Here is a 26,148-nt window from a genome sequence, read left to right as displayed (position 1 = left end):
GTGTAAATCTCCCTGGCAATGCAGAATATGACTCCCGGGGATGAATGTGGACCTGGCATCGTGGGACTGAGAGTATCTTCTTGACCAAAAAGGGGATGCAAAATGAGACGAAATAGTTTCAGTGGCTGAGAGATTTCAAATGGAGTCTAGAGGTCACTCTGGTGGACATTTTTATGCACTATATAGATAACATCTCTTAGGTTTTAATGTATTGGAATAACTAGAAGTAAATACCTGAAACTACCAAACTCCAACCCAGCAGTGTGGACTCCTGAAGACAATTATATAATAATGTACAATTACAAGGGGTGACAGTGTGATTGTGAAGACCTTGTGGATCACACCCCCTTTATCTAGTGTATGGATGAGTAGAAAAATGGGGATAAAAACTAAAGGACAGAGATCGGGGCAAGATGGCGGCATAGAGAGGAGTGGAAGCTAAGTAGTCCCCCTGGAACAACTACAGAAAACCAGAAACAACTAGTAAATAATCCAGAATAACTGCGGGGGGACAAACGAGACCATCCACTCATCATACACCAACCCGAATTGGGAGGAATGCCCAAGAACACAGCATAAAATCTGTAAGTAAAACCTGCGGAACCAGGTCGGAGACCCCCTCCCCCATAGCCCAAGCTGCGGAGCCGCGTGGTGCCACAGAGAAGCTCTCTCCCAGCAAGCGAATACAGCTCAGCTGAGCTCCAACTGGGGTTTTAAGTAGCGAGTGTGAACTGCTCACTACAGGTACACAGCCCCAAAAAACAGACAGAGGCTTTGGGTGACGACTGACCTGGGAGAGCCGGAGGTTTGCCTCGGACTGGGTCTGAAGGGGACTATCTGTTTCTTTTTTGGCTCAGTGGAGAAAGCCCCAGTCATATTCAGTTTCCAGGGCTGTGACTCTGGGAAGGGTGGAGATACCACAAGCAGAGAGTGAGACCATTGAAATGCTAATGACCTCCACCTGGGGGTCTGTCTTCTCTAGGAGGAAAGGGGTGGGGCCCTTTCCATTCAGAACCAGACCCCAGAGCCTGGGGGAACACGGCCACACCTCCTCACACCAGTCAAGAATTATAGGCTAACAGGTGTCACCTGCTGGGCAGAAAAGCACAGTGACCCGAGGCATCAAAGGGTGGAGCAATTTTCTAAGACACACCTGCAGGGAAACCAGATACTGAATATTTCTTCCCTCTGGGACCTGAGCCTGTTCTGGTCTGAGAAAACCTGATTTGGATAACCAAGGAAACCATGCCTAGACAACAGAAAATTACAACCTACACTAAGAAAAACAAAGTTATGGCCCAGTCAAAGGAACAAACGTACACTTCAACTGAGATACAGGAATTTAAACAACTAATGCTAAATCAATTCAAAAAGTTTAGAGAAGATATTGCAAAAGAGATAGAGGCTGTAAAGGAAGAACTGGACATGTATACAGCAGAAATCAAAAGTTCAGAAAACCTACTAGTAGAATCTATGGAAATGAAAGGCACAACACAAGAGATGAAAGACACAATGGAAACATACAACAGCAGATCTCAAGAGGCAGAAGAAAACACTCAGGAACTGGAGAACAAAACACCTGAAAGCCTACACGCAAAGGAGCAGATGGAGAAAAGAATGAAAAAATATGAGCAACGTCTCCGGGAGCTCAAGGATGAAACAAAGTACAATAATGTACGTATCATTGGTGTCCCAGAAGAAGAAGAGAAGGGAAAGGGGGCAGAAGCAATAATAGAGGAAATAATTAATGAAAATTTCCCATCCCTTATGAAAGACATAAAATTACAGATCCAAGAAGCGCAGCGTACTCCAAACAGAAGAGATATGAATAGGCCTACGCCAAGACACTTAATAATCATATTATCAAATGTCAAAGACAAAGAGAGAATCCTGAAAGCAGCAAGAGAAAAGCGATCCATTACATACAAAGGAAGCTTAATAAGACTATGTGCGGATCTCTCAGTAGAAACCATGGAGGCAAGAAGGAAGTGGTGTGATATATTTAAGATACTGAAAGAGAAAAACCGCCAACCAAGAATCCTGTATCCAGCAAAGCTGTCCTTCAAATATGAGGGAGAGCTCAAAATATTTTCTGACAAACAGACAATGAGAGACTTTGTGAACAAGACACCTGCCCTACAGGAAATACTAAAGGGAGCACTACAGGGTGATAGAAGACAGGAGTGTGTGGTTTGGAACACAATTTTGGGAGATGGTAGCACAACAATGTAAGTACACTGAACAAAGGTAACTATGAATATGGTTGAGAGAGAAAGATGGGGAGCATGTGAGACACCACAAGAAAGGAGGAAAGATAACGACTGGGACTGTGTAACTTGGTGAAATCTAGAGTATTCAACAATTGTGATAAAATGTACAAATATGTTCTTTTACGAGGGAGAACAAGCAAATGTCAACCTTGCAAGGTGTTAAAAATGGGGAGGCATTGGGGGAGGGATGCAATCAGCATAAACTAGAGACTGTAACTAATAGAATCATTGTATTATGCTTCCTTTAATGTAACAAAGGTGATATACCAAGGTGAATGCAGATAAGGGGGGGGATAGGGGAGGCATGTTAGACACTTGACATTGGTGGTATTGTCTGATTCTTTATTCTACTTTGATTTAAGGTTATTTTTTCTTTTGCTGCTTCCTAGCTGCCATTTTTTTTGTTTCCTCTTTCTTTTGCCTCTCTACCTTCTTTGACTCTCCCTCCTGCCTTGTGGAAGAAATGTAGATGCTCTTGCTTAGTATGAGCAGAATGTTCAATTAGGATGAACTTAAATGTTTGGAAATGAACAGGGGTGTTGGTAGCAAGATGTGAGAATAACTAACAGCGCCGAATGGTGTGTGAATGAGGTGGAAAGGGGAAGCTCAGAGTCGTATATGTCACCAGAAGGAAAGTTGGAGGTCAAAAGATGGGAATGTATAAAACTGAATCCTATGGTGGGCAATGTCCATGATCATCTGTACAAATACTAGAAATCACTTCATGAACCAGAACAAATGTATGACAATACAATTAGAAGTTAATAATAGAGGGGCATATAGGGAAGAACTATATACCTATTACAAACTATATACTACAGTTAGTAGTATTTCAACATTTTTTTCATAAACAGTAACAAATGTACTATATCAATACTAGGAGTCAACAATTGAGGGGGGTTGGTTAGGGATAGGGGAGGTTTAGAGTTTCCTTTTCTTTTTTTCTTTTTTCATCTTTCACTTTATTTCTTGTCTGGAGTAATGAAAAGTTTCTAAAAATTGAACAAAAATTAAGTGTGATGGATGCACAGCTGTATGACGGTACCCAGGGGCAAGTGATTGTACACTTTGGATCTTTGGATAATTGTATAGTATCTGAACAATCTCAATAAAAATGGAAAAAAAAATAAGTTAATGCAATGAAAAAAAATAATAATAATACAGGTCATATTATGCATTAAAAAAAAAAACTAAAGGACAAATGAGGTGGGATGGGGGGATGATTTGGGTGTTCTTTTTTCACTTTTATTTTTTATTCTTGTTCTGGTTCTTTCCGATGTAAGGAAAATGTTCAGAGATAGATTGTGGTGATGAACGCATAACTATGTTATCATACTGTGGACAGTGGATCATATACCGTGGATGATTGTATGGTGTGTGAATGTATTTCAATAAAACTGAATTTAATTAAAAAAAAAAAAAAAAGACAACCCAACAGAATGAGAGAAAAATATTTGGAAACCGTGTATTTGACAGGGTTTTGTATCCAGAATAGATAAAGAACACCTACAACTCAACAGCAAAAAGACAAACTACCCAATTTAAAAATGGGTAAAGGACTTGAATAGCCATTTCTCTAAAAAAGATGTACAAATGTCCAATAAGCATATGAAAAGATGCTCAATATCATTAGCCATTAGGGAAATGCAGATTGAAACCACAATGAAATACCACCTCACACCACTAGAATGGCTATTGTTTTGTTTTTTTTAAATGGCAAATAATGAGTGTTGGTGAGGATGCAGAGAAATAGGAAACCTTGTACATTGTTGATAGGAATATAAAATGATACAGACACTGTGGAAAATAGTTTGGCTGTTCCTCAAAAAGTTAAACATAGAACTGCTATATGATCCAGCAATCCCACTTCTAGGAATATACCCAAAAGAATCGAAAGTAAGGACTCAGATAGTTGTATACCAGTGTTCTACATTATTAACAATAGCCAAGCCCAAGGTCCATCAGTGAATGAAAGGATAAATAAAATGTGGGATGTGTGTGTGTGTGTGTGTGTGTGTGTGTGTGTGTATAGAGAGAGAGAGAGAGGGAGAGAGAATATTTCTCAGCCTTGTAAAGCAAGTTCTGATACATGTCACTACATGCATAAGCCTTGAAGACATCATGTTGAATGAAATAAGTTAGACACAAAGGAACAGGCACTGTATGATTCTAATTATATGAAATAGCTAGAATATGTAAACTCACAGAGACAAAAAGTAGAGTACAGGTTACTAGAGTGGGGGTGTGGGTGGGAATGAAGAGTTAATGCATAATAAGTGTAGGGTTTCTGTTTGGGGTGATGGGAAAGTTCTGGTAATGGATGGTGCTCAGGGCAGAGCAACATTGAGAATGTGATTAAACTCATTGAATGGTATGCTTGGAGTGGTTGAGATGGGAAAATTTATGTTGTATATGTTTCCAGAATTAAAAATAAAAGAGCAACTAGAGAGACAATGACAATTAAATGCAAGACATGATCCTGGACTGGATCTAATAATGGAGCAGAAAAGGCTCAAAAAATATTATTGGGACAGATGAAAAATTGGAGTATAGACTATAAGCTTTGTAACAGTGTTAACTTTCTTGAACTTGGCAACCATACTTAAGGTGGTTATTTAAGTAATATCCTTGTTCTTAGAAAATGAACATGGAAGTGTTAAGTGTTCAGGGAACATGATATATATAACTTACTCTCAAATGTTTAGAAAATGAGCAGATGGATAGATGTATTGATAAATGGATAGAATTAATGATACAGCTAATGTGGCAAGATGTAAAATGTTAAAATTGGTGGATCTGGGTATCTGGGAGGGTATGTTGAGTCTCTGTATGGATTTTGTATTATTTTTGCAACTGTCCTGAAAGTTTGAAATTATTTCAAAATTAGAAGTTTATGGAAAAAAAAGATGTTGGGGAAGAAATATTTTTGGTAATACAGTGCCTTTGTCATCTAAGCATTTATAGTATTTCCATTTTTGAAGAATTTTTTAAAAGAAAATGCTTTCTATTAGAGAAACCTGTTTTGGAGTCTACATAATATTGAAAATGTTTACTTGCCCTTAAATAATATTTCCTTTCCCAGATGTAGAAAATTCCTGGAAATATTTTTCTTACAGTAATATCTCCGTGTTTTGTTGAACAGCACAAAAAAGTCAGTTTGTCTTTGGGTCATCTTTGGTCTAATTTATGGAACTAAGGTAGACTGGGAAGGTTTGTGGCAGAATTATAATCACTAGCTCTTAATCCACTTATATGCCTGTTATTGGGATAAGGACTGTGGAAATCATTGAATCCATAGACCTTGGTATACTTTCCCATCAGAATCATTTTCAGCAGGGGAACAAAAGACTCCAGACTTAAAAAAAATATGTCTGTCATCAGATATTTTCTTGCAGTAGTTCTTATGACTATCAATGATACATTAAAATTTTATGCTTCAAGAAGTAAAAGAATTAGGCTTAAATAAGGTGGATGAAATACGTGTTCTTTGCAACAGTTAAATTCTTTATGCTTTGTACATTCAAGCAATTGGAGGAGTTATGTTGGAATTCAGAAAATAGACAACTTGCAAATTGTAATACCAAGCTAAATCAGGGAATCTATTCATTGTAACTCTATTGTAGGATTTGAGTTTAAAAATGCCATTCTTGGAAAAATAAAACAGTTCTAACTCAATGAAACAGCAGAAAGATTTCTAACGCACAAGAAAGAGAGAGTTCTGTACTATTCACGTAGTTGTACTTGGTTGAAGAGAGATTCTTAAATAAGTAATCTATTTTATGATCATATATACACAACTAAAGATGTGATATTTAATTCTTTAATTTTGGGACTTTTAGTAAGTATTTGAAAAAGTTAAGTTATATTTAGTGCAAATTAACTGAATGAAACCATACAGTTGTTTTGTTGATATGAAGTAGTAATAGTTTGCTATTTTATTCCTTAAGCACATGTTCAGAAATACTTTATATCTGTGGGTGGACTGGATGTATTGTCTCAAGTTCTTGTGAAATTGGAATCTGATTCACACAAGACTCTTTCCAGTGCTAAGCTTGCAGTGGTGGTGACAAAGACAATGGATGCATGTATTGCTGATAATCGTGAGTGAAAACGCTTAGTGATTTTTCTACAGTTGCACTTTGTTTGAATTCAGCATGGTGGATGTTGAAATGGTGGATTGGACTTCCAGTTTCTTACAAGTTGGAGGGGAACTTCAGAAATTATCTAGTTCACCTCTTTATCTGCCCATGGAGGTTATAACTTTCTTAAGTATTCAAATCTTGATCTTTTGACTTTAAGTCTAAATGATAGAATCGAGATAAAATTCTATCATTCATAAGCCTTTATTTCACTTAAAAAGCAGGATTAAATTAAGAGTTTTAGATTGAGAAATGAAGGGACATTTTGGAGACATAAGGAATGGAAAATCCAATTTATAGGTTTTTTTTAATATAAAAAAGATATGTCTCTTTCTGATAAGTATGAAGTCTGACTTACCCAATGCATCATAATTGGTGAGTGTTAGAACCAGACTTGAATCGTGGCTGCTTCTCACATGTACAAACATCAAGGAATGATAGGTCTGTGAATGAAGGAATGATAGTTCTGTGAATCTTGGAAATAAATTCTGTTGACATTCATAAATAACTAAAACAGTAGATGATTTTTTGAAAAATCAGTTTTTGAGGATCTGCTATATGCTGGGCTCTATGTGAGGTATAAAAATAAATAAAAGAGAATCCCTTGAGTAATCTGCAACCTTTTTGTTGATGTTAGTGTTGGTAGAGTCTGGATGGGCTCTGTTAAAAGCCGCTTGAAGAGAAGTATAGCCTAAAATGGTAGACGTCTTAAATTTTGTCACATATTCAGTGTAGCTTCACGTATGCTTCATTGCATCATTAACATTTTTAGAACCATGGCCTTTTAGTAGTGTATTTCAGTGTCAGGCAAGAATTTGTTAGGTAGGTTGGTCTTTACAGTCCAGTCTAGATAAGAATAAGTGTGTAAGGTAAATATAAGCATTTTTAAAAATGAGGTAAGGCATGGTTTACAGAATAATCATGCGTAAAATACAGGATCCCCATATACCACCCTATTATTAACATCTTGCATTTGTGTGAACTGTAAACATTTTCAACTTTTGGGAAGTTAGTATTACTTCATATTCACAACATTTTGCAGAACAATGAAGAAGAAACCAGTCTTCAAAAATTTTCCTTTAGTAAAGTATCTTTAGTATGGGAAGAGGGATTAATGAGGGTTATATAAGCCACCATCTTATTACAATACATTTATTTATAGTCACACACACATATATATACACATATATTAGATGTTCTATGATATATGGATTGAATGTCTATATGATATCTTTCTCCCAGGACAAGTCTGAAAAATACAGTGTGTGTGTGTGTGTTTGTGTATGTGTGTAAGTAATAAGTTTTAAGTTGGTATTTCCTTTTTTTTTCTTTTTTTACTGTTTTATACTGATAGCAACCTTTGGGATAGTACTATCCAAATATCACATTGTTTCAAAACTTCTGGCATTATTGCTTCATGAAAGTCTGGATTCAGAAGAAAAATTCAGTATCATGCTTACTATTGGACATTGCACTGAAGCTTGTGGTAAGTATTGGGTTTATTTAGTGTGCTTATTAAACCAATGAAATAGAAATACACTTTTGTTTTTCTCCTCCTAGTCATATGAATACTTAAATGTATTGCCTTTCTCCAGTCATTCACCCTCCAAACCAGTCATTTTAACTCCTTATCCTCTGCCCATTGCATTCAGTCAGTCACTAAGACCTGTGGTTCTACTTCTCTTTACCCTTCCTTATCCTTTTCTGCCCAATTCCAGTGCTGCTTTCTCAGTTAAGGCCCCCAATCCCTCAGCATCTTTCATCAATATTATCACAATAGTTTCTCCCTTGTGCTCCCTTCCTTCTGTCTCCATTTTTTAATCCACTCTTCTTTACTGCACAGATCTGATGCTTGTTGATAACCTTCAAAGATTCTTTCTTTGAAGAAAGAATCTCACTCTCTTCTTTTTCCTCCCCCTTCCATTTCCCTTCCTCTGTCCACTGTGCCTTCTCTCCCTCAGCCTACTACTCTCCCTCACTGCTCCCACTTTCCCTCTATCCACTCTATTCCTCCTTTCCAACCCTCTCCTCTTTCCTTTCTTCCTCTCCTCTTCCCCCATCCCTTTCTCTTTTCAATCTTCTGCTGCCTCTCTCTTCCCTATCCCTGCCTTTCACTCTTCTCCTTTACTCTCCTACTTCATCTTCCTTCCTTTTTCCACTCCCTTCTTTGGTGTATTTCTCTTTCTTTCTCTTAACCTCTGTGTAATTTAGGATTGACTACACCTTTTTTGAAACCAAATGAGGGGCCATTTGTTTATTTTGATAAGGTATAACACTATTCCGGGACTGTATTTCAGAGATCACTTTTGAGATGGGTGTTTGTGTAAGTGGATTAATTCCTAGATTGAACATACTTTTGAAACTATGTTTTTCTCTATTTTTAATTTGATCTATGTCCATAATTATCACAAGGAAGAATTGTATCTTCATGAAGATAGTTTATGATAAAGTAATTGTCTTACTTAATCTTTGATATGTTTTCCAGAGGAAAATCAGTGTGACCTTTTTAAAAACAGTGGGCTTCCTCTTATGATACAAGCCTTAACTGAATCTCAAAATGATGAGCTAAACAGAGCAGCTACTTTTGTGCTTCACAACTGCAAAAAAATTAGTAAGTTTAACTTTAAGAAAATACCAACCAAATTTTATGCAAAGGAATTTATTTCTGTTTTAATGAACCAAGCGCCTTTAGTTCCCTGGCTCTTACATTTGAAAAGAAGAGCATAAAATTTGGATATGACAGCTGAGATATTTTCTGTATATACACACCTATATGGAATAGGGCAGCAGTATAAATAATTCACTTATTTTATGCTGTGTAGACAAAGTTAGTTTGTAGGACTTAAATTTGGGGGACAAGGGAGATTTATTTTAAAATCATAAAGTACATTCATTTTTTTATTTAAAAATGTTTTAGTGCCTAGTGTGTGCCAGGTACTGTGCTAGTCATTGGGGACGCAGTGATGAGCAAAAACAAAACAAAACAAAACAAAACACTGTGCAGTCATAGAGCTTGATTTAACTGGAGAAATAGACAGTAACTGAATAATCTCTAAATTGAATGTGTTATTGTAAGTTGACAGGGATACAAAAGGATGGAACACAGATCTTTGAGAGCCTATAACAAATAAATCTGACCTAGACATAGGGCAGAGAAGGCTTTGGGCAGAAGTGATGCTTGCACTGAGATCTGAATATATAGAGTTAATTAGGTGAAAGGAAGGCAATTTGTTATGGGTGAGTGTCTCTGGCATAAGCAACATGTAGGCCCTGTGGTTGGAGGGTGCTTGGCGTATTCAAGAAACTGATGGCCGGTGTGACTAGAGCACAGAGGGTTTTGGCTATAGTAAGGATTTTAGTCTTTGTGGAAGAAAAATTGTTCTGACTCGACATATGAAAAGAGAACTTAAAAGATTACAGAAGGGGGAGGCGGGGCAAGATGGCAGACTGGTGAGCTGTATGTTTTAGTTACTCCTCCAGGAAAGTAGGTAAAAAGCCAGGAACTGCGTGGACTGGACACCACAGAGCAATCTGTCTTTGGGCATACTTCATACAACACTCATGAAAACGTGGAACTGCTGAGATCAGCGAAATCTGTAAGTTTTTGCGGCCAGGGGACCCGCGCCCCTCCCTGCCAGGCTCAGTCCCAGGGAAGGAGGGGCTGTCAGCTCCGGGAAGGAGAAGGGAGAATTGCAGTGGCTGCTCTTATCGGAAACTCATTCTACTGATTCAAACTCCAACCATAGATAGACTGAGACCAGACACCAGAGACTCTGAGAGCAGCCAGCCCAGCAGAGAGGAGACAGGCATAGAAAAAAAACAACACGAAAAACTCCAAAATAAAAGCAGAGGATTTTTGGAGTTCTGGTGAACACAGAAAGGGGAAGGGCGGAGATCAGGCCTTGAGGCGCATATGCAAATCCCGAAGCAAAGCTGATCTCTCTGCCCTGTGCACCTTTCCTTAATGGCCCTGGTTGCTTTGTCTATTAGCATTTCAATAACCCATTAGATCTCTGAGGAGGGCCGTTTTTTTTTTTTTTTTTTTTTGAATCCTTTTTGCTTTTTCTAAAACAATTACTCTAAGAAGCTCAATACAGAAAGCTTCAAAGAATTGAAATTTGGGCACGTCAAGTCAAGAGCAGAACTAAGAGAGCTCTGAGACAAAAGGCAATAACCCAGTGGCTGAGAAAATTCACTAAACAACACAACTTCCCAAGAAAAGGGGGGTGTCCGCTCACAGCCACCATCCTGGTGGACAGGAAACACTCCTGCCCATCGCCAGCCCCATAGCCCAGAGCTGCCCCAGACAACCCAGTGTGGCGGAAGTGCTTCAAATAACAGGCACACACCACAAAACTGGGCGTGGACATTAGCCTTCCCTGCAACCTCAGCTGAATGTCCCAGAGCTGGGAAGGGGGAGCAGTGTGAATTAACAGATCCCCATTCAGCCATCATTTGAGCAGACTGGGAGCCTCCCAACACAGCCCAGCAGCCCAGAACTGCCCTGGGGGGACGGCACTCACCTGTGACATAGCACAGTCATCCCTCAACAGAGGACCCGGGGTGCACAGCCTGGAAGAGGGGCCCACTTGCAAGTCTCAGGAGCCATACGCCAATACCAAAGACTTGTGGGTCAGTGGCAGAGACAAACTGTGGCAGGACTGAACTGAAGGATTAGACTATTGCAGCAGCTTTAAAACTCTAGGATCATCAGGGAGATTTGATTGTTAGGGCCACCCCCCCTCCCCGACTGCCCAGAAACACGCCCCACATACAGGGCAGGCAACACCAACTACACACGCAAGCTTGGTACACCAATTGGGCCCCACAAGACTCACTCCCCCACTCACCAAAAAGGCTAAGCAGGGGAGATCTGGCTTGTGGAGAACAGGTGGCTCGTGGACGCCACCTGCTGGTTAGTTAGAGAAAGTGTACTACACAAAGCTGTAGATCTGATAAATTAGAGATAAGGACTTCAACTGGTCTACAAACCCTAAAAGAACCCTATCAAGTTCAGCAAATGCCACGAGGCCAAAAACAACAGAAAATTATAAAGCATATGAAAAAACCAGACAATATGGATAACCCAAGCCCAAGCACCCAAATCAAAATACCAGAAGAGACACAGCACCTAGAGCAGCTACTCAAAGAACTAAAGATGAACAATGAGACCATAGTACGGGATATGAAGGAAATCAAGAAGACCCTAGAAGAGCATAAAGAAGACATTGCAAGACTAAATAAAAAAATGGATGATCTTATGGAAATTAAAGAAACTGTTGACCAAATTAAAAAGATTCTGGACACTCATAGTACAAGACTAGAGGAAGTTGAACAACGAATCAGTGACCTGGAAGATGACAGAATGGAAAATGAAAGCATAAAAGAAAGAATGGGGAAAAAAATTGAAAAACTCGAAATGGACCTCAGGGATATGATAGATAATATGAAGCGTCCGAATATAAGACTCATTGGTGTCCCAGAAGGGGAAGAAAAGGGTAAAGGTCTAGGAAGAGTATTCAAAGAAATTGTTGGGGAAAACTTCCCAAATCTTCTAAACAACATAAATACACAAATCATAAATGCTCAGCGAACTCCAAATAGAATAAATCCAAAAAAACCCACTCCGAGACATATACTGATCACACTGTCAAACATAGAAGAGAAGGAGCAAGTTCTGAAAGCAGCAAGAGAAAAGCAATTCACCACATACAAAGGAAACAGCATAAGACTAAGTAGTGACTACTCAGCAGCCACCATGGAGGCAAGAAGGCAGTGGCACGATATATTTAAAATTCTGAGTGAGAGGAATTTCCAGCCAAGAATACTTTATCCAGCAAAGCTCTCCTTCAAATTTGAGGGAGAGCTAAAATTTTTCACAGACAAAGAAATGCTGAGAGAATTTGCTAACAAGAGACCTGCCCTACTGGAGATACTAAAAGGAGCCCTACAGACAGAGAAACAAAGACAGGACAGAGAGACCTGGAGAAAGGTTCAGTACTAAAGAGATTCGGTATGGGTACAATAAAGGATATTAATAGAGAGAGGGAAAAATATGGCAAACATAATCCAAAGGATAAGATGGCCGATTCAAGAAATGCCTTCACGGTTTTAACGTTGAATGTAAATGGATTAAACTCCCCAATTAAAAGATATAGATTCGCAGAATGGATCAAAAAAAATGAACGATCAATATGTTGCATACAAGAGACTCATCTTAGACACAGGGACACAAAGAAACTGAAAGTGAAAGGATGGAAAAAAATATTTCATGCAAGCTACAGCCAAAAGAAAGCAGGTGTAGCAATATTTATCTCAGATAAAATAGACTTCAAATGCAGGGATGTTTTGAGAGACAAAGAAGGCCACTACATACTAATAAAAGGGGCAATTCAGCAAGAAGAAATAACAATCGTAAATGTCTATGCACCCAATCAAGGTGCCACAAAATACATGAGAGAAACATTGGCAAAACTAAAGGAAGCAATTGATGTTTCCACAATAATTGTGGGAGACTTCAACACATCACTCTCTCCTATAGATAGATCAACCAGACAGAAGACCAATAAGGAAATTGAAAACCTAAACAATCTGATAAATGAATTAGATTTAACAGACATCTACAGGACATTACATCCCAAATCACCAGGATACACATACTTTTCTAGTGCTCACGGAACTTTCTCCAGAATAGATCATATGCTGGGACATAAAACAAGCCTCAATAAATTTAAAAAGATTTAAATTATTCAAAGCACATTCTCTGACCACAATGGAATACAATTAGAAGTCAATAACCATCAGAGACTTAGAAAATTCACAAATACCTGGAGGTTAAACAACACACTCCTAAACAATCAGTGGGTTAAAGAAGAAATAGCAAGAGAAATTGCTAAATATATAGAGACGAATGAAAATGAGAACACAACATACCAAAACCTATGGGATGCAGCAAAAGCAGTGCTAAGGGGGAAATTTATAGCACTAAACGCATATATTAAAAAGGAAGAAAGAGCCAAAATCAAAGAACTAATGGATCAACTGAAGAAGCTAGAAAATGAACAGCAAACCAATCCTAAACCAAGTACAAGAAAAGAAATAACAAGGATTAAAGCAGAAATAAATGACATAGAGAACAAAAAAAACAATAGAAAGGATAAATATCACCAAAAGTTGGTTCTTTGAGAAGATCAACAAGATTGACAAGCCCCTAGCTAGACTGACAAAATCAAAAAGAGAGAAGACCCATATAAACAAAATAATGAATGAAAAAGGTGACATAACTGCAGATCCTGAAGAAATTAAAAAAATTATAAGAGGATATTATGAACAACTGTATGGCAACAAACTGGATAATGTAGAAGAAATGGACAATTTCCTGGAAACATATGAGCAACCTAGACTGACCAGAGAAGAAATAGAAGACCTCAACCAACCCATCACAAGCAAAGAGATCCAATCAGTCATCAAAAATCTTCCCACAAATAAATGCCCAGGGCCAGATGGCTTCACAGGGGAATTCTACCAAACTTTCCAGAAAGAACTGACACCAATCTTACTCAAACTCTTTCAAAACATTGAAAAAAATGGAACACTACCTAACTCATTTTATGAAGCTAACATCAATCTAATACCAAAACCAGGCAAAGATGCTACAAAAAAGGAAAACTACCGGCCAATCTCCCTAATGAATATAGATGCAAAAATCCTCAACAAAATACTTGCAAATCGAATCCAAAGACACATTAAAAAAATCATACACCATGACCAAGTGGGGTTCATTCCAGGCATGCAAGGATGGTTCAACATAAGAAAAACAATCAATGTATTACAACACATTAAAAACTCGAAAGGGAAAAATCAATTGATCATCTCAATAGATGCTGAAAAAGCATTTGACAAAATCCAACATCCCTTTTTGATAAAAACACTTCAAAAGGTAGGAATTGAAGGAAACTTCCTCAACATGATAAAGAGCATATATGAAAAACCCACAGCCAGCATAGTACTCAATGGTGAGAGACTGAAAGCCTTCCCTCTAAGATCAGGAACAAGACAAGGATGCCCGCTGTCACCACTGTTATTCAACATTGTGCTGGAAGTGCTAGCCAGGGCAATCCGGCAAGACAAAGAAATAAAAGGCATCCAAATTGGAAAAGAAGAAGTAAAACTGTCATTGTTTGCAGATGATATGATCTTATATCTAGAAAACCCTGAGAAATCAACGATACACCTACTAGAGCTAATAAACAAATTTAGCAAAGTAGCGGGATACAAGATTAATGCACATAAGTCAGTAATGTTTCTATATGCTAGAAATGAACAAACTGAAGAGACACTCAAGAAAAAGATACCATTTTCAATAGCAACTAAAAAAATGAAGTACCTAGGAATCAACTTAACCAAAGATGTAAAAGACCTATACAAAGAAAACTACATAACTCTACTAAAAGAAATAGAAGGGGACCTTAAAAGATGGAAAAATATTCCATGTTCATGGATAGGAAGGCTAAATGTCATTAAGATGTCAATTCTACCCAAACTCATCTACAGATTCAATGCAATCCCAATCAAAATTCCAACAACCTACTTTGCAGACTTGGAAAAGCTAGTTATCAAATTTATTTGGAAAGGGAAGATGCCTCGAATTGCTAAAGACACTCTAAAAAAGAAAAACGAAGTGGGAGGACTTACACTCCCTGACTTTGAAGCTTATTATAAAGCCACAGTTGCCAAAACAGCATGGTACTGGCACAAAGATAGACATATAGATCAATGGAATCGAATTGAGAATTCAGAGATAGACCCTCAGATCTATGGCCGACTGATCTTTGATAAGGCCCCCCAAAGTCACCGAACTGAGCCATAATGGTCTTTTCAACAAATGGGGCTGGGAGAGTTGGATATCCATATCCAAAAGAATGAAAGAGGACCCCTACCTCACCCCCTACACAAAAATTAACTCAAAATGGACCAAAGATCTCAATATAAAAGAAAGTACCATAAAACTCCTAGAAGATAATGTAGGAAAACATCTTCAAGACCTTGTATTAGGAGGCCACTTCCTAGACTTTACACCCAAAGCACAAGCAACAAAAGAGAAAATAGATAAATGGGAACTCCTCAAGCTTAGAAGTTTCTGCACCTCAAAGGAATTTCTCAAAAAGGTAAAGAGGCAGCCAACTCAATGGGAAAAAATTTTTGGAAACCATGTATCTGACAAAAGACTGATATCTTGCATATACAAAGAAATCCTACAACTCAATGACAATAGTACAGACAGCCCAATTATAAAATGGGCAAAAGATATGAAAAGACAGTTCTCTGAAGAGGAAATACAAATGGCCAAGAAACACATGAAAAAATGTTCAGCTTCACTAGCTATTAGAGAGATGCAAATTAAGACCACAATGAGATACCATCTAACACCGGTTAGAATGGCTGCCATTAAACAAACAGGAAACTACAAATGCTGGAGGGGATGTGGAGAAATTGGAACTCTTATTCATTGTTGGTGGGACTGTATAATGGTTCAGCCACTCTGGAAGTCAGTCTGGCAGTTCCTTAGAAAACTAGATATAGAGCTACCATTCGATCCAGCGATTGCACTTCTCGGTATATACCCGGAAGATCGGAAAGCAGTGACACGAACAGATATCTGCACGCCAATGTTCATAGCAGCATTATTCACAATTGCCAAGAGATGGAAACAACCCAAATGTCCTTCAACAGATGAGTGGATAAATAAAATGTGGTAAATACACACGATGGAATACTACGCGGCAGTAAGAAGGAACGATCTCGTGAAACATATGACAACATGGATAAACCTTGAAGACATAATGCTGAGCGAAATAAGCCAGGCACAAAAAGAGAAATATTATATGCTACCACTAATGTGAACTTTGAAAAATGTAAAACAAATGGTTTATAATGTAGAATGTAGGGGAACTAGCAGTAGAGAGCAATTAAGGAAGGGGGAACAATAATCCAAGAAGAACAGATAAGCTATTTAACGTTCTGGGGATGCCCAGAAATGACTATGGTCTGTTAATTTCTGATGGATGTAGTAGGAACAAGTTCACTGAAATGTTGCTATATTATGTAACTTTCTTGGGGTAAAGTAGGAACATGTTGGAAGTTAAGCAGTTATGTTAGGTTAGTTGTCTTTTTCTTACTCCCTTGTTATGGTCTCTTTGAAATGTTCTTTTATTGTATGTTTGTTTTCTTTTTAACTTTTTTTTTCATACAGTTGATTTAAAAAAGAAGGGAAGTTAAAAAAAAAAAAAAAAGAAAAAAGACAAACAAGGAAAAAAAAAAAAAGATGTAGTGCCCCCTTGAGGAGCCTGTGGAGAATGCAGGGGTATTCGCCTACCCCACCTCCATGGTTGCTAACATGACCACAGAGATAGGGGACTGGTGGTTTGATGGGTTGAGCCCTCTACCATAAGTTTTACCCTTGGGAAGACGGTTGCTGCAAAGGAGAGGCTAGGCCTCCCTGTATTTGTGCCTAAGAGTCTCCTCCTGAATGCCTCTTTGTTGCTCAGATGTGGCCCTCTCTCTCTGGCTAAGCCAACTTGAAAGGTGAAATCACTGCCCTCCCCCCTACGTGGGATCAGACACCCAGGGAAGTGAATCTCCCTGGCAACGTGGAATATGACTCCCGGGGAGGAATGTAGACCCGGCATCGTGGGATAGAGAACATCTTCTTGACCAAAAGGGGGATGTGAAAGGAAATGAAATAAGCTTTAGTGGCAGAGAGATTCCAAAACGAGCCGAGAGATCACTCTGGTGGGCACTCTTACGCACACTTTAGACAACCTTTTTTAGGTTCTAAAGAATTGGGGTAGCTGGTGGTGGATACCTGAAACTATTAAACTACAACCCAGAACCCATGAATCTCGAAGACAGTTGTATAAAAATGTAGCTTATGAGGGGTGACAGTGGGATTGGGAATGCCATAAGGACCAAACTCCACTTTGTCTAGTTTATGGATGGATGTGTAGAAAAGTAGGGGAAGCAAACAAACAGACAAAGGTACCCAGTGTTCTTTTTTACTTCAATTGCTCTTTTTCACTCAAATTATTATTCTTGTTATTTTTGTGTGTGTGCTAATGAAGGTGTCAGGGATTGATTTAGGTGATGAATGTACAACTATGTAATGGTACTGTAAACAATCGAAAGTACAATTTGTTTTGTATGACTGCGTGGTATGTGAATATATCTCAATAAAATGATGATTAAAAAAAAAAAAAAGATTACAGAAGGGAACCCCTTTAAAAAAACTGTTAAAAAACAAAACAAGACAAAACCAACAAATTACTTTTAAACCAGTTTCCATACACCTGAGGGTGTTTTTGTGCCTGGCATACTATATTTTCAATTTTTTCTTCTTCCCTTTAACTCTAAAGGGTAAAGTCTAATTTATGATTCTTTGGATACTGGGCCTCTGCCAAGCACTCTTTCCGCTTATTTTCAGTACCAGTTAGAAAGTTAAAATAGTCTGGATGGGCAAAAGTTAGAAGAGAGGGTGGGATATGAGGTTGTCCTTATTTAAAGCATTGAAATATTTCTAGTAATGAATAAACTCATCATTTTTTTTCCCATATTACAAAGCTGAGAAATTATCTCTAAGTCTAGGTGAATATTCTTGTGATGAAAATGAAGCAGAACAATTAAAGGACGTAACTGTGAGAGAGAAGAATGTTGAAGAGTATTGGAAGAAAGCACGGGAAATTCTACACAGAATAAAACAACTTGAAAGAGGAGATGAGGTTGGCTTCTTTGTTTCAAAGAATATAGAACTTTTTTCAAATATTAACAGAAGAAGTTGGATGGTAAAGATTTTTTCTTTCCAAGTTATTTTAAAAATTTAATGGTTTTAAATTTAAAATTCCAATAGTAATCCTTGAGGAATCTTCCTTGAACATAGAAGAAAAAAATTTTTAAAAGGTAAAAATGATAAGTGAAAAGATAAGGGACATAGTAGTAGAGCCAAGAGATCTAACTTCTGAATAATAGGAATTCAAGAAAGAATGGAAAAGTAATGATTAATCGATACCTATCTATCTATCTATCTACATATATGTATTTCCATACTTTTTCTATGTATGTATGCTTTGTGTTTTGTTTAAAAAGACATGTACATGCAAAAACACTGTTTCCAAGTTAATATAGTTCTTAATTTCATTCTTTAAATGACTGTAATAGTATTCTGTATTGTAGATGTGTCATAATTGATTTAACCAGTCCTTTATTGATGGACACTTAGATTATATTTAATTTCTCAGCAGTATAAACAGTTCTAGAGTAAACATCCTGCTATATAGACACACACATACATACTCGCACACACAAACATAATCTTTTGGTAACAGTTTTAGTGAGTTATAATTCACATACCGTGCAATTTCACCCATTTAAAGTATACAATTCATTGATTTTTAGTATATTCACAGAGTTGTGCAACCATTACCATGGTTAATTTTAGAGCCTTTCTGTCACCTCAAAAAAGAATCCCCATGCAATTTAACAAGTCACCCTCTGCATTCTTTTCATCCTTCCTAGCATTAGCATCTGCTAATCTATTTTCTGTCTCTATAGACTTGATTATTCTAGACTTTTCATATTCTAGACTTTTTATATAAATGGGATCACACAATATGTGGTCTTTTGTGACTAAGTTCTTTTATTAAGCACCCTGTTTTCAAGGTTCATCCATGTTGTAGTATTTATTCCTTTAATTTAATATTAGGATTACTAATTTTAAATAAGTAGTACTTGTTCCTTTTAATGGCTGAATAATACTCCATTTTATAGATACACTGCATTCTATTTATCCACTCATTAGTTCATGGACATTTGGTCCATGTTCATAATTATCTGATCTATGTTCATGATTATCACAAGGAATTATGAAAAAGTACTACTATGAATATTAATGTACAGACATGTTTTCATATTTGTATATTTTCATAGGAGAAGTTTATAGAAGAGAATTGTTAGGTCTAAGTGTGCATGTTTCACATTTTGATAGCTATTGCAATATAGACAATCATCATAGTATAGTGAGTAATAATAATACCAGAAATAACTGAAGTCGGACTTTTTGCCTGAGTTTGAATTCTCACTCCATCATTTACTGCCTGTGGAACTTTAGGCAAGTTATTTAATCTCTCTATGCTTGAGTTTCATCATTGGTAAGTGGGGATAACAGTAGTACCTACCAACATACCTAGAGTTGTGGTAAGAATTAAATGAAATAACCTATATAAAGTGCTTAGGATATTACTTGACACATAATAAATGTTCAATTAATCTTAGCTCTTACTGCCTTCCAAAAAGGTTGGTACACTCATACCAACTGTATATGAGGGCACTTAGTTTTCCACATCCTGGCCAATACTGAGTATTATCAAACTTTTGAATACTTGTTGATTAATAGATGAAAAATAATCTTCATTTTATATTTCATTTCTTTTTGTGAAGTAGAGGTTTTTAACATCTCTATCAGCTATTTATTCTGTGGCTTGCCTATTTATATCCTTTGCCCATTTTTCAACTAAGTTTGTTTTTTAGTTAGTGATTTTTAAATAACTTTTTATAATTAAATTTCTAACATTTATTGATTGTATACTGTGTGCTAGATATAGTTCCAAGTATGTCACATGCATTATATTATTTATCTTTACAATAACCCTATGAGCTAAGGACTAAGAACTTAAGCCTTGCCCAGGTTCACACAGGAAGTGGAAGAGCCAGGATTTAAACTGAGTTGCTTGACTTTTACATCCTTATTTTTACTTACCTTTATCATATACTAAATTCATAACTAAATTCTAATCCTGGACTCTTCTGTTCCATCTGTTTCTGTGCCAGTAGAATATAGAGCATACTGTAGCATTATAGTATATATATATATATATATATTTTTTTTTTTTTGCCACTATTTGGTATAGTATACCTTCATTCTTTTTTTTTCTATACACTTGCACTTTATTTTTTTTAAAGACTATTTATTTATTTATTTATTATAATTCAATACTACATTATTTATTTTGTTACTCAAATTGTTCCACTTAGGCACAATTATAAGCAGGCCTAGCCTCTCCTTTGCAGTAACAGTCTTCCCAAGGGCAAGTCCCATGATTGAGGGCTCCTCCCATCAAACCACCAGTCCCCTGTGTCTGTGAGCACATCATCAGCCATCAAGGTGGGGAAGCCCAACACCCCTGCATTCTCCCCCAGCAATGTTCACATTAGTGGTAGCATATAATGTTTCTCTTTTTGTGCCAGGCTTATTTCACTCAGCATTATGTCTTCAAGGTTCATCCAAGTTGTCATATGTTTCACGACATCGTTCCTTCTTACTGCCGCATAGTATTCCATTGTGTGTATATACCACATTTTATTTACTCACTCATCTGTTGAAGGACATTTGGGTTGTTTCCATCTCTTCGCAGTTGTGAATAATGCTGCTATGAACATTGGTGTGCAGATATCTGTTTGTGTCACTGCTTTGAGATCTTCCGGGTATATACCGGGAAGTGCAATCGCTGGATCAAAGGGTAACTATATATAGTTTTCTAAGGAACTGCCAGACTGTCTTCCAGAGTGGCTGAACCATTATACAGTCCCACCAGCAATTAATAAGGGTTCCAATTTCTCCACATCCTCTCCAGCATTTGTAGTTTCCTGTTTATTTAATGGCAGCCATTCTAATTGGTGTAGATGGTGTCTCGTTGTGGTCTTAATTTGCATCTCTCTAATAGCTAGTGAAGCTGAAGATTCTTTCATGTGTTTCTTGGCCATTTGTATTTCCCCTTCAGAGAACTGTCTCTTTATGTCTTTTGCCCATTTGCTAATTGGGCTGTCTGTACTAGTGCCATTGAGTTGTAGGATTTCTTTATATATGCAAGATATCAGTGTTTTGTCAGATACATGGTTTCTGTGCCGGTTTGAGTGTATTGTGTCCCCCAAAAGCCATTATCTTTGTGGTCTTGTGTGGGGCAGGCGTTTTGGTGATGGTTGGATTTGCTTGGAATGTGCCCCACCCAGCTGTGGGTAATGATTCTGATGAGATGTTTCCATGGAGGCGTGGCCCCGCCCATTCAGGGTGGGCCCTTATCGGTGGAGCTATATAAATGAGCTGACTTGGGGAGAAGAAAGAGAGTGCAGCTGGGAGTGATGTTTTGAAGAGAAGCAAGCTTGCTAGAAAGGAACATCCTGGGAGAAAGCCGTTTTGAGGCCGGAGCTTTGGAGCAGACGCCAGCTGCCTTCCTAGCTAACAGAGGTTTTCCGGACACCACTGGCCATCCTCCGGTGAAGGTAACCGATTGCTGAGGTGTCATCTTGGATGCTTTGTGGCCTTAAGACTGTAATTGTTTAGTGAAATAAACCCCTGTTTTATAAAAGCCTATCCATCTCTGGTGTTTTGCATTCTCCAGCATTAGCAAACTAAGACAGTTTCCAAACATTTTTTCCCATTGAGTTGGCTGCCTCTTCATCTTTCTGACAAATTCCTTTGAGGTATAGAAACTTCTAAGCCTGAGGAGTTCCCATTTATCTATTTTTACCTTTGTTGCTTGTGCTTTGGGTGTAAGGTCTGGGAAGTGATCTCCTAATACAAGGTCTTGAAGATGTTTCCCTATGTTATCTTCTAGGAGTTTTATGGTACTGTCTTTTATATTGAGGTCTTTGATCCACTTTGAGTTAATTTTTGTATAAGGTGTGAGATAGGGGTCCTCTTTCATTCTTTTGGATTTGGATATCCAACTCTCCCAGCCCCATGTTTTGGAAAGACTGTTATGTCTCAGTTCAGTGGCTTTGGGGGCCTTATCAAAGATCAGTCGGCCGTAGATCTAGGGGTCTATCTCCGAATTCTCAATTCGATTCCATTGATCGATATGTCTGTCTTTGTGCCAGTACCGTGCTGTTTTGACAACTGTGGCTTTATAATAAGCTTCAAAGTCAGGGAGTGTAAGTCCTCCCACTTTGTTTTTCTTTTTTAGAGTGTCTTTAGCAATTTGAGGCATCTTCCCTTTCCAACTCAATTTGATTACTAGCTTTTCCAAGTCTGCCAAGTAGGTTGTTGGAATTTTGATTGGGATTGCATTGAATCTGTAGATGAGTTTGGGTAGAATTGACATCTTAATGACATTTAGCCTTCCTATCCATGAACATGGAATATTTTTCCATCGTTTAAGGTCCCCTTCTATCTCTTTTAGTAGAGTTATGTAGTTTTCTTTGTATAGGTCTTTTACATCTTTGGTTAAGTTTATTCCTAGGTACTTGATTTTTTTAGTTGCTATTGAAAATGGTATCTATTTCTTGAGTGTCTTCTTCAGTTTGTTCATTTCTAGCATATAGAAACATTACTGACTTATGTGCGTTAATCTTGTATCCCGCTACTTTGCTAAATTTGTTTATTAGCTCTAGTAGCTGCATCGTCGATTTCTCAGGGTTTTCCAGATACAAGATCATATCATCTGCAAACAATGACAGTTTTACTTCTTCTTTTCCAATTTGGATGCCTTTTATTTCTTTGTCTTGCCGGATTGCCCTGGCTAGCACTTCCAGTACAATGTTGAATAACATTGGTGACAGCAGGCATCCTTGTCTTGTTCCTGATCTTAGAGGGAAGGCTTTCAGTCTCTCACCATTGAGTACTATGCTGGCTGTGGGTTTTTCATATATGCTCTTTATCATATTGAGGAAGTTTCCTTCAATTCCTACCTTTTGAAGTATTTTTATCAAAAATGGATGTTGGATTTTGTCAAATGCTTTTTCAGCATCTGTTGAGATGATCATTTGATTTTTCCTTTTTGATTTGTTAATGTGTTGTAATACATTGATTGATTTTCTTATGTTGAACCATCCTTGCATGCCTGGAATGAACCCCACTTGGTCATGGTGTATGATTTTTTTAATATGTCCTTGGATTCGATTTGCAAGTATTTTGTTGAGAATTTTTGCATCTATATTCGTTAGGAAGATTGGCTGGTAGTTTTCTTTTTTTGTGGCATCGTTGCCTGGTTTTGGTATTAGATTGATGTTAGCTTCATAAAATGAGTTAGGTAGTGTTCCATTTTCTTTGATGTTCTGAAAGAGTTTAAGTAAGATTGGTGTCAGTTCTTTTTGGAAAGTTTGGTAGAATTCCCCTGTGAAGCCATCTGGCCCTGGGCATTTATTTGTGGGAAGCTTTTTGATGACTGATTGAATCTCATTGCTTGTGATTGATTGAGGTCTTCTGTTTCTTCTCTGGCCAGTCTAGGTTGTTCATATGTTTCCAGGAAATTGTCCATTTCCTCTACATTATCCAGCTTGTTGCCATACAGTTGTTCATAGTATCCTCTTATAATTTTTTTAAGTTCTTCGGTATCCGCAGTAATGTCACCTTTCTCATTCATTATTTTGCCTATATGGGTCTTCTCTCTTTTTGATTTTGTCAGTCTAGCTAGGGGCTTGTCAATATTGTTGATCTTTTCAAAGAATCAACTTTTGGTGTTATTTATCCTCTCTATTGTTTTTTTGTTCTCTATGTCATTTATTTCTGCTTTAATCCTTGTTATTTGATTTCTTCTACTTGGTTTAGGATTGGTTTGCTGTTCATTTTCTAGCTTCTTCAGTTGATCCATTAGTTCTTTGATTTTGGCTCTTTCTTCCTTTTTAATATATGTGTTTAGTGCTATAAATTTCCCCCTCAGTACCGCTTTTGCTGCATCCCATAGGTTTTGGTATGTTGTATTCTCATTTTCATTCATCTCTATTTATTTAGCAATTTCTCTTGCTATTTCTTCTTTAACCCACTGATTGTTTAGGAGCATGTTGTTTAACCTCCAGGTATTTGTGAATTTTCTAAGTTTCTGATGGTTATTGACTTCTAATTATATTCCATTGTGGTCAGAGAATGTGCTTTGAATCATTTCAATTTTTTTAAATTTATTGAGGCTTGTTTTATGTCCCAGCATATGATCTATTCTGGAGAAAGTTCCGTGAGCACTAGAGAAGAATGTGTATCCTGGTGATATGGGATGTAACGTTCTGTATGTGTCTGTTAAATCCAATCCATTTATCAGATTGTTTAGGTTTTCAATTTTCTTATTGGTCTTCTGTCTGGTTGATCTATCTATAGGAGAGAGTGATGTGTTGAAGTCTCCCACAATTATTGTGGAAACATCAATTGCTTCCTTTAGTTTTGCCAGTGTTTCTCTCATGTATTTTGTGGCACCTTGATTGGGTGCATAAACATTTATGATTGTTATTTCTTCTTGTTGAATTGCCCCTTTTATTAGTATGTACTGGCCTTCTTTGTCTCTCATGACATCCTTGCATTTAAAGTCTATTTTATCTGAGATTAATATTGCTACACCTGCTTTCTTTTGGCTGTAGCTTGCATGACATTTTTTTCCCATCCTTTCACTTTCAATTTCTTTGTGTCCCTGTGTCTAAGATGAGTGTCTTGTATGCAGCATATTGATGGTTCATTTTTTTTTATCCATTCTGTGAATCTCTATCTTTTAATTGGGGAGTTTAATCCATTTGCATTCAACGTTATAACCGTGAAGGCATTTCTTGAATCAGCCATCTTATCCTTTGGTTTATGTTTGTCATATATATTTTTTCCCTCTCTCTATTAATATCCTTTATTGTACCCATACCGAATCTCTTTAGTACTGAACCTTTCTCCATGTCTCTCTCTCCTTTCTTTTTTCTCTGTCTGTAGGGCTCCCTTGAGTATCTCCAGTAGGGCAGGTGTTCTAGTTTGCTAATGCTGCAGAATGCAAAACACCAGAGATGGATAGGCTTTTATAAAACGGGGGTTTATTTCACTACACAGTTACAGTCTTAAGGCCACAAAGCATCCAAGGTAACACCTCAGCAATTGGGTACCTTCACCGGAGGATGGCCAACGGCGTCCGGAAAACCTCTGTTAGCTATGAAGGCAGCTGGCGTTTGCTCCAAAGCTCCAGCCTCAAAACGGCTTTCTCCCAGGGCATTCCACTCTAGCAAGCTTGCTCCTCTTCAAAACATCACTCCCAGCTACACTCAGTTCCCTCCCCCCAAGTCAGCTCATTTATATAGCTCCACCAATAAAGGCCCACCGTGAATGGGCGGGGCCACACCTCCATGGAAACATCTCATCAGAATCATTACCCACAGCTGGGTGGGGCACATTCCAAGCAAATCCAACCATCACCAAAACGTCTGTCCCACAAGACTACAAAGATAATGGCATTTGGGGGACACAATACATTCAAACCGGCACAGCAGGTCTCTTGTTAGCATATTCTCTCAGCATTTGTTTGTGAAAATTTTAAGCTCTCCCTCAAATTTGAAGGAGAGCTTTGCTGGATAAAGTATTCTTGGTTGGCAATTTTTCTCGCTCAGAATTTTAAATATGTCATACTACTGCCTTCTCCCCTCCATGGTGGCTGCTGAGTAGTCTCTACTTGGTCTTATGCTGTTTCCTTTGTATGTGGTGAATTGCATTTTTCTTGCTGCTCTCAGAACTCGCTCCTCCTCTTCCGTATTTGACAGTGTGATTAGAATATTTCTCGGAGTGGGTTTATTTGGATTTATTCTATTTGGAGTTCACTGGGCATTTATGATTTGTGTATTTATGGTGTTTAGAAGATTTGGGAAGTTTTCCCCAACAATTTGTTTGAATACCCTTCCTAGATCTTTACCCTTCTCTTCCCCTTCTGGAACACCAATGAATCTTATATTTGGACATTTTA

The 26,148-nt window shown here is 37.7% G+C and overlaps 1 protein-coding gene across 1 annotated transcript in view; it reads left to right on the top strand.

The window, feature by feature from the left end:
- The window catches only part of TERB1 (telomere repeat binding bouquet formation protein 1), a 93,485-nt gene that overhangs the window by 44,288 nt on the left and 23,049 nt on the right, over positions 1 to 26,148 (top strand). The window contains exons 8-11 of the mRNA XM_037815596.1: positions 6,218 to 6,370; positions 7,764 to 7,895; positions 8,895 to 9,020; positions 18,026 to 18,183. Of these exons, the coding sequence (XP_037671524.1) occupies positions 6,218 to 6,370; positions 7,764 to 7,895; positions 8,895 to 9,020; positions 18,026 to 18,183 (569 nt within the window). The remainder of the gene's footprint in view (positions 1 to 6,217; positions 6,371 to 7,763; positions 7,896 to 8,894; positions 9,021 to 18,025; positions 18,184 to 26,148) is intronic.

This window comes from Choloepus didactylus, chromosome 22, assembly GCF_015220235.1.
Source record: "Choloepus didactylus isolate mChoDid1 chromosome 22, mChoDid1.pri, whole genome shotgun sequence".
NCBI lineage: Eukaryota > Metazoa > Chordata > Mammalia > Pilosa > Megalonychidae > Choloepus > Choloepus didactylus.
This window is presented reverse-complemented; position numbering and strand designations above follow the sequence as displayed.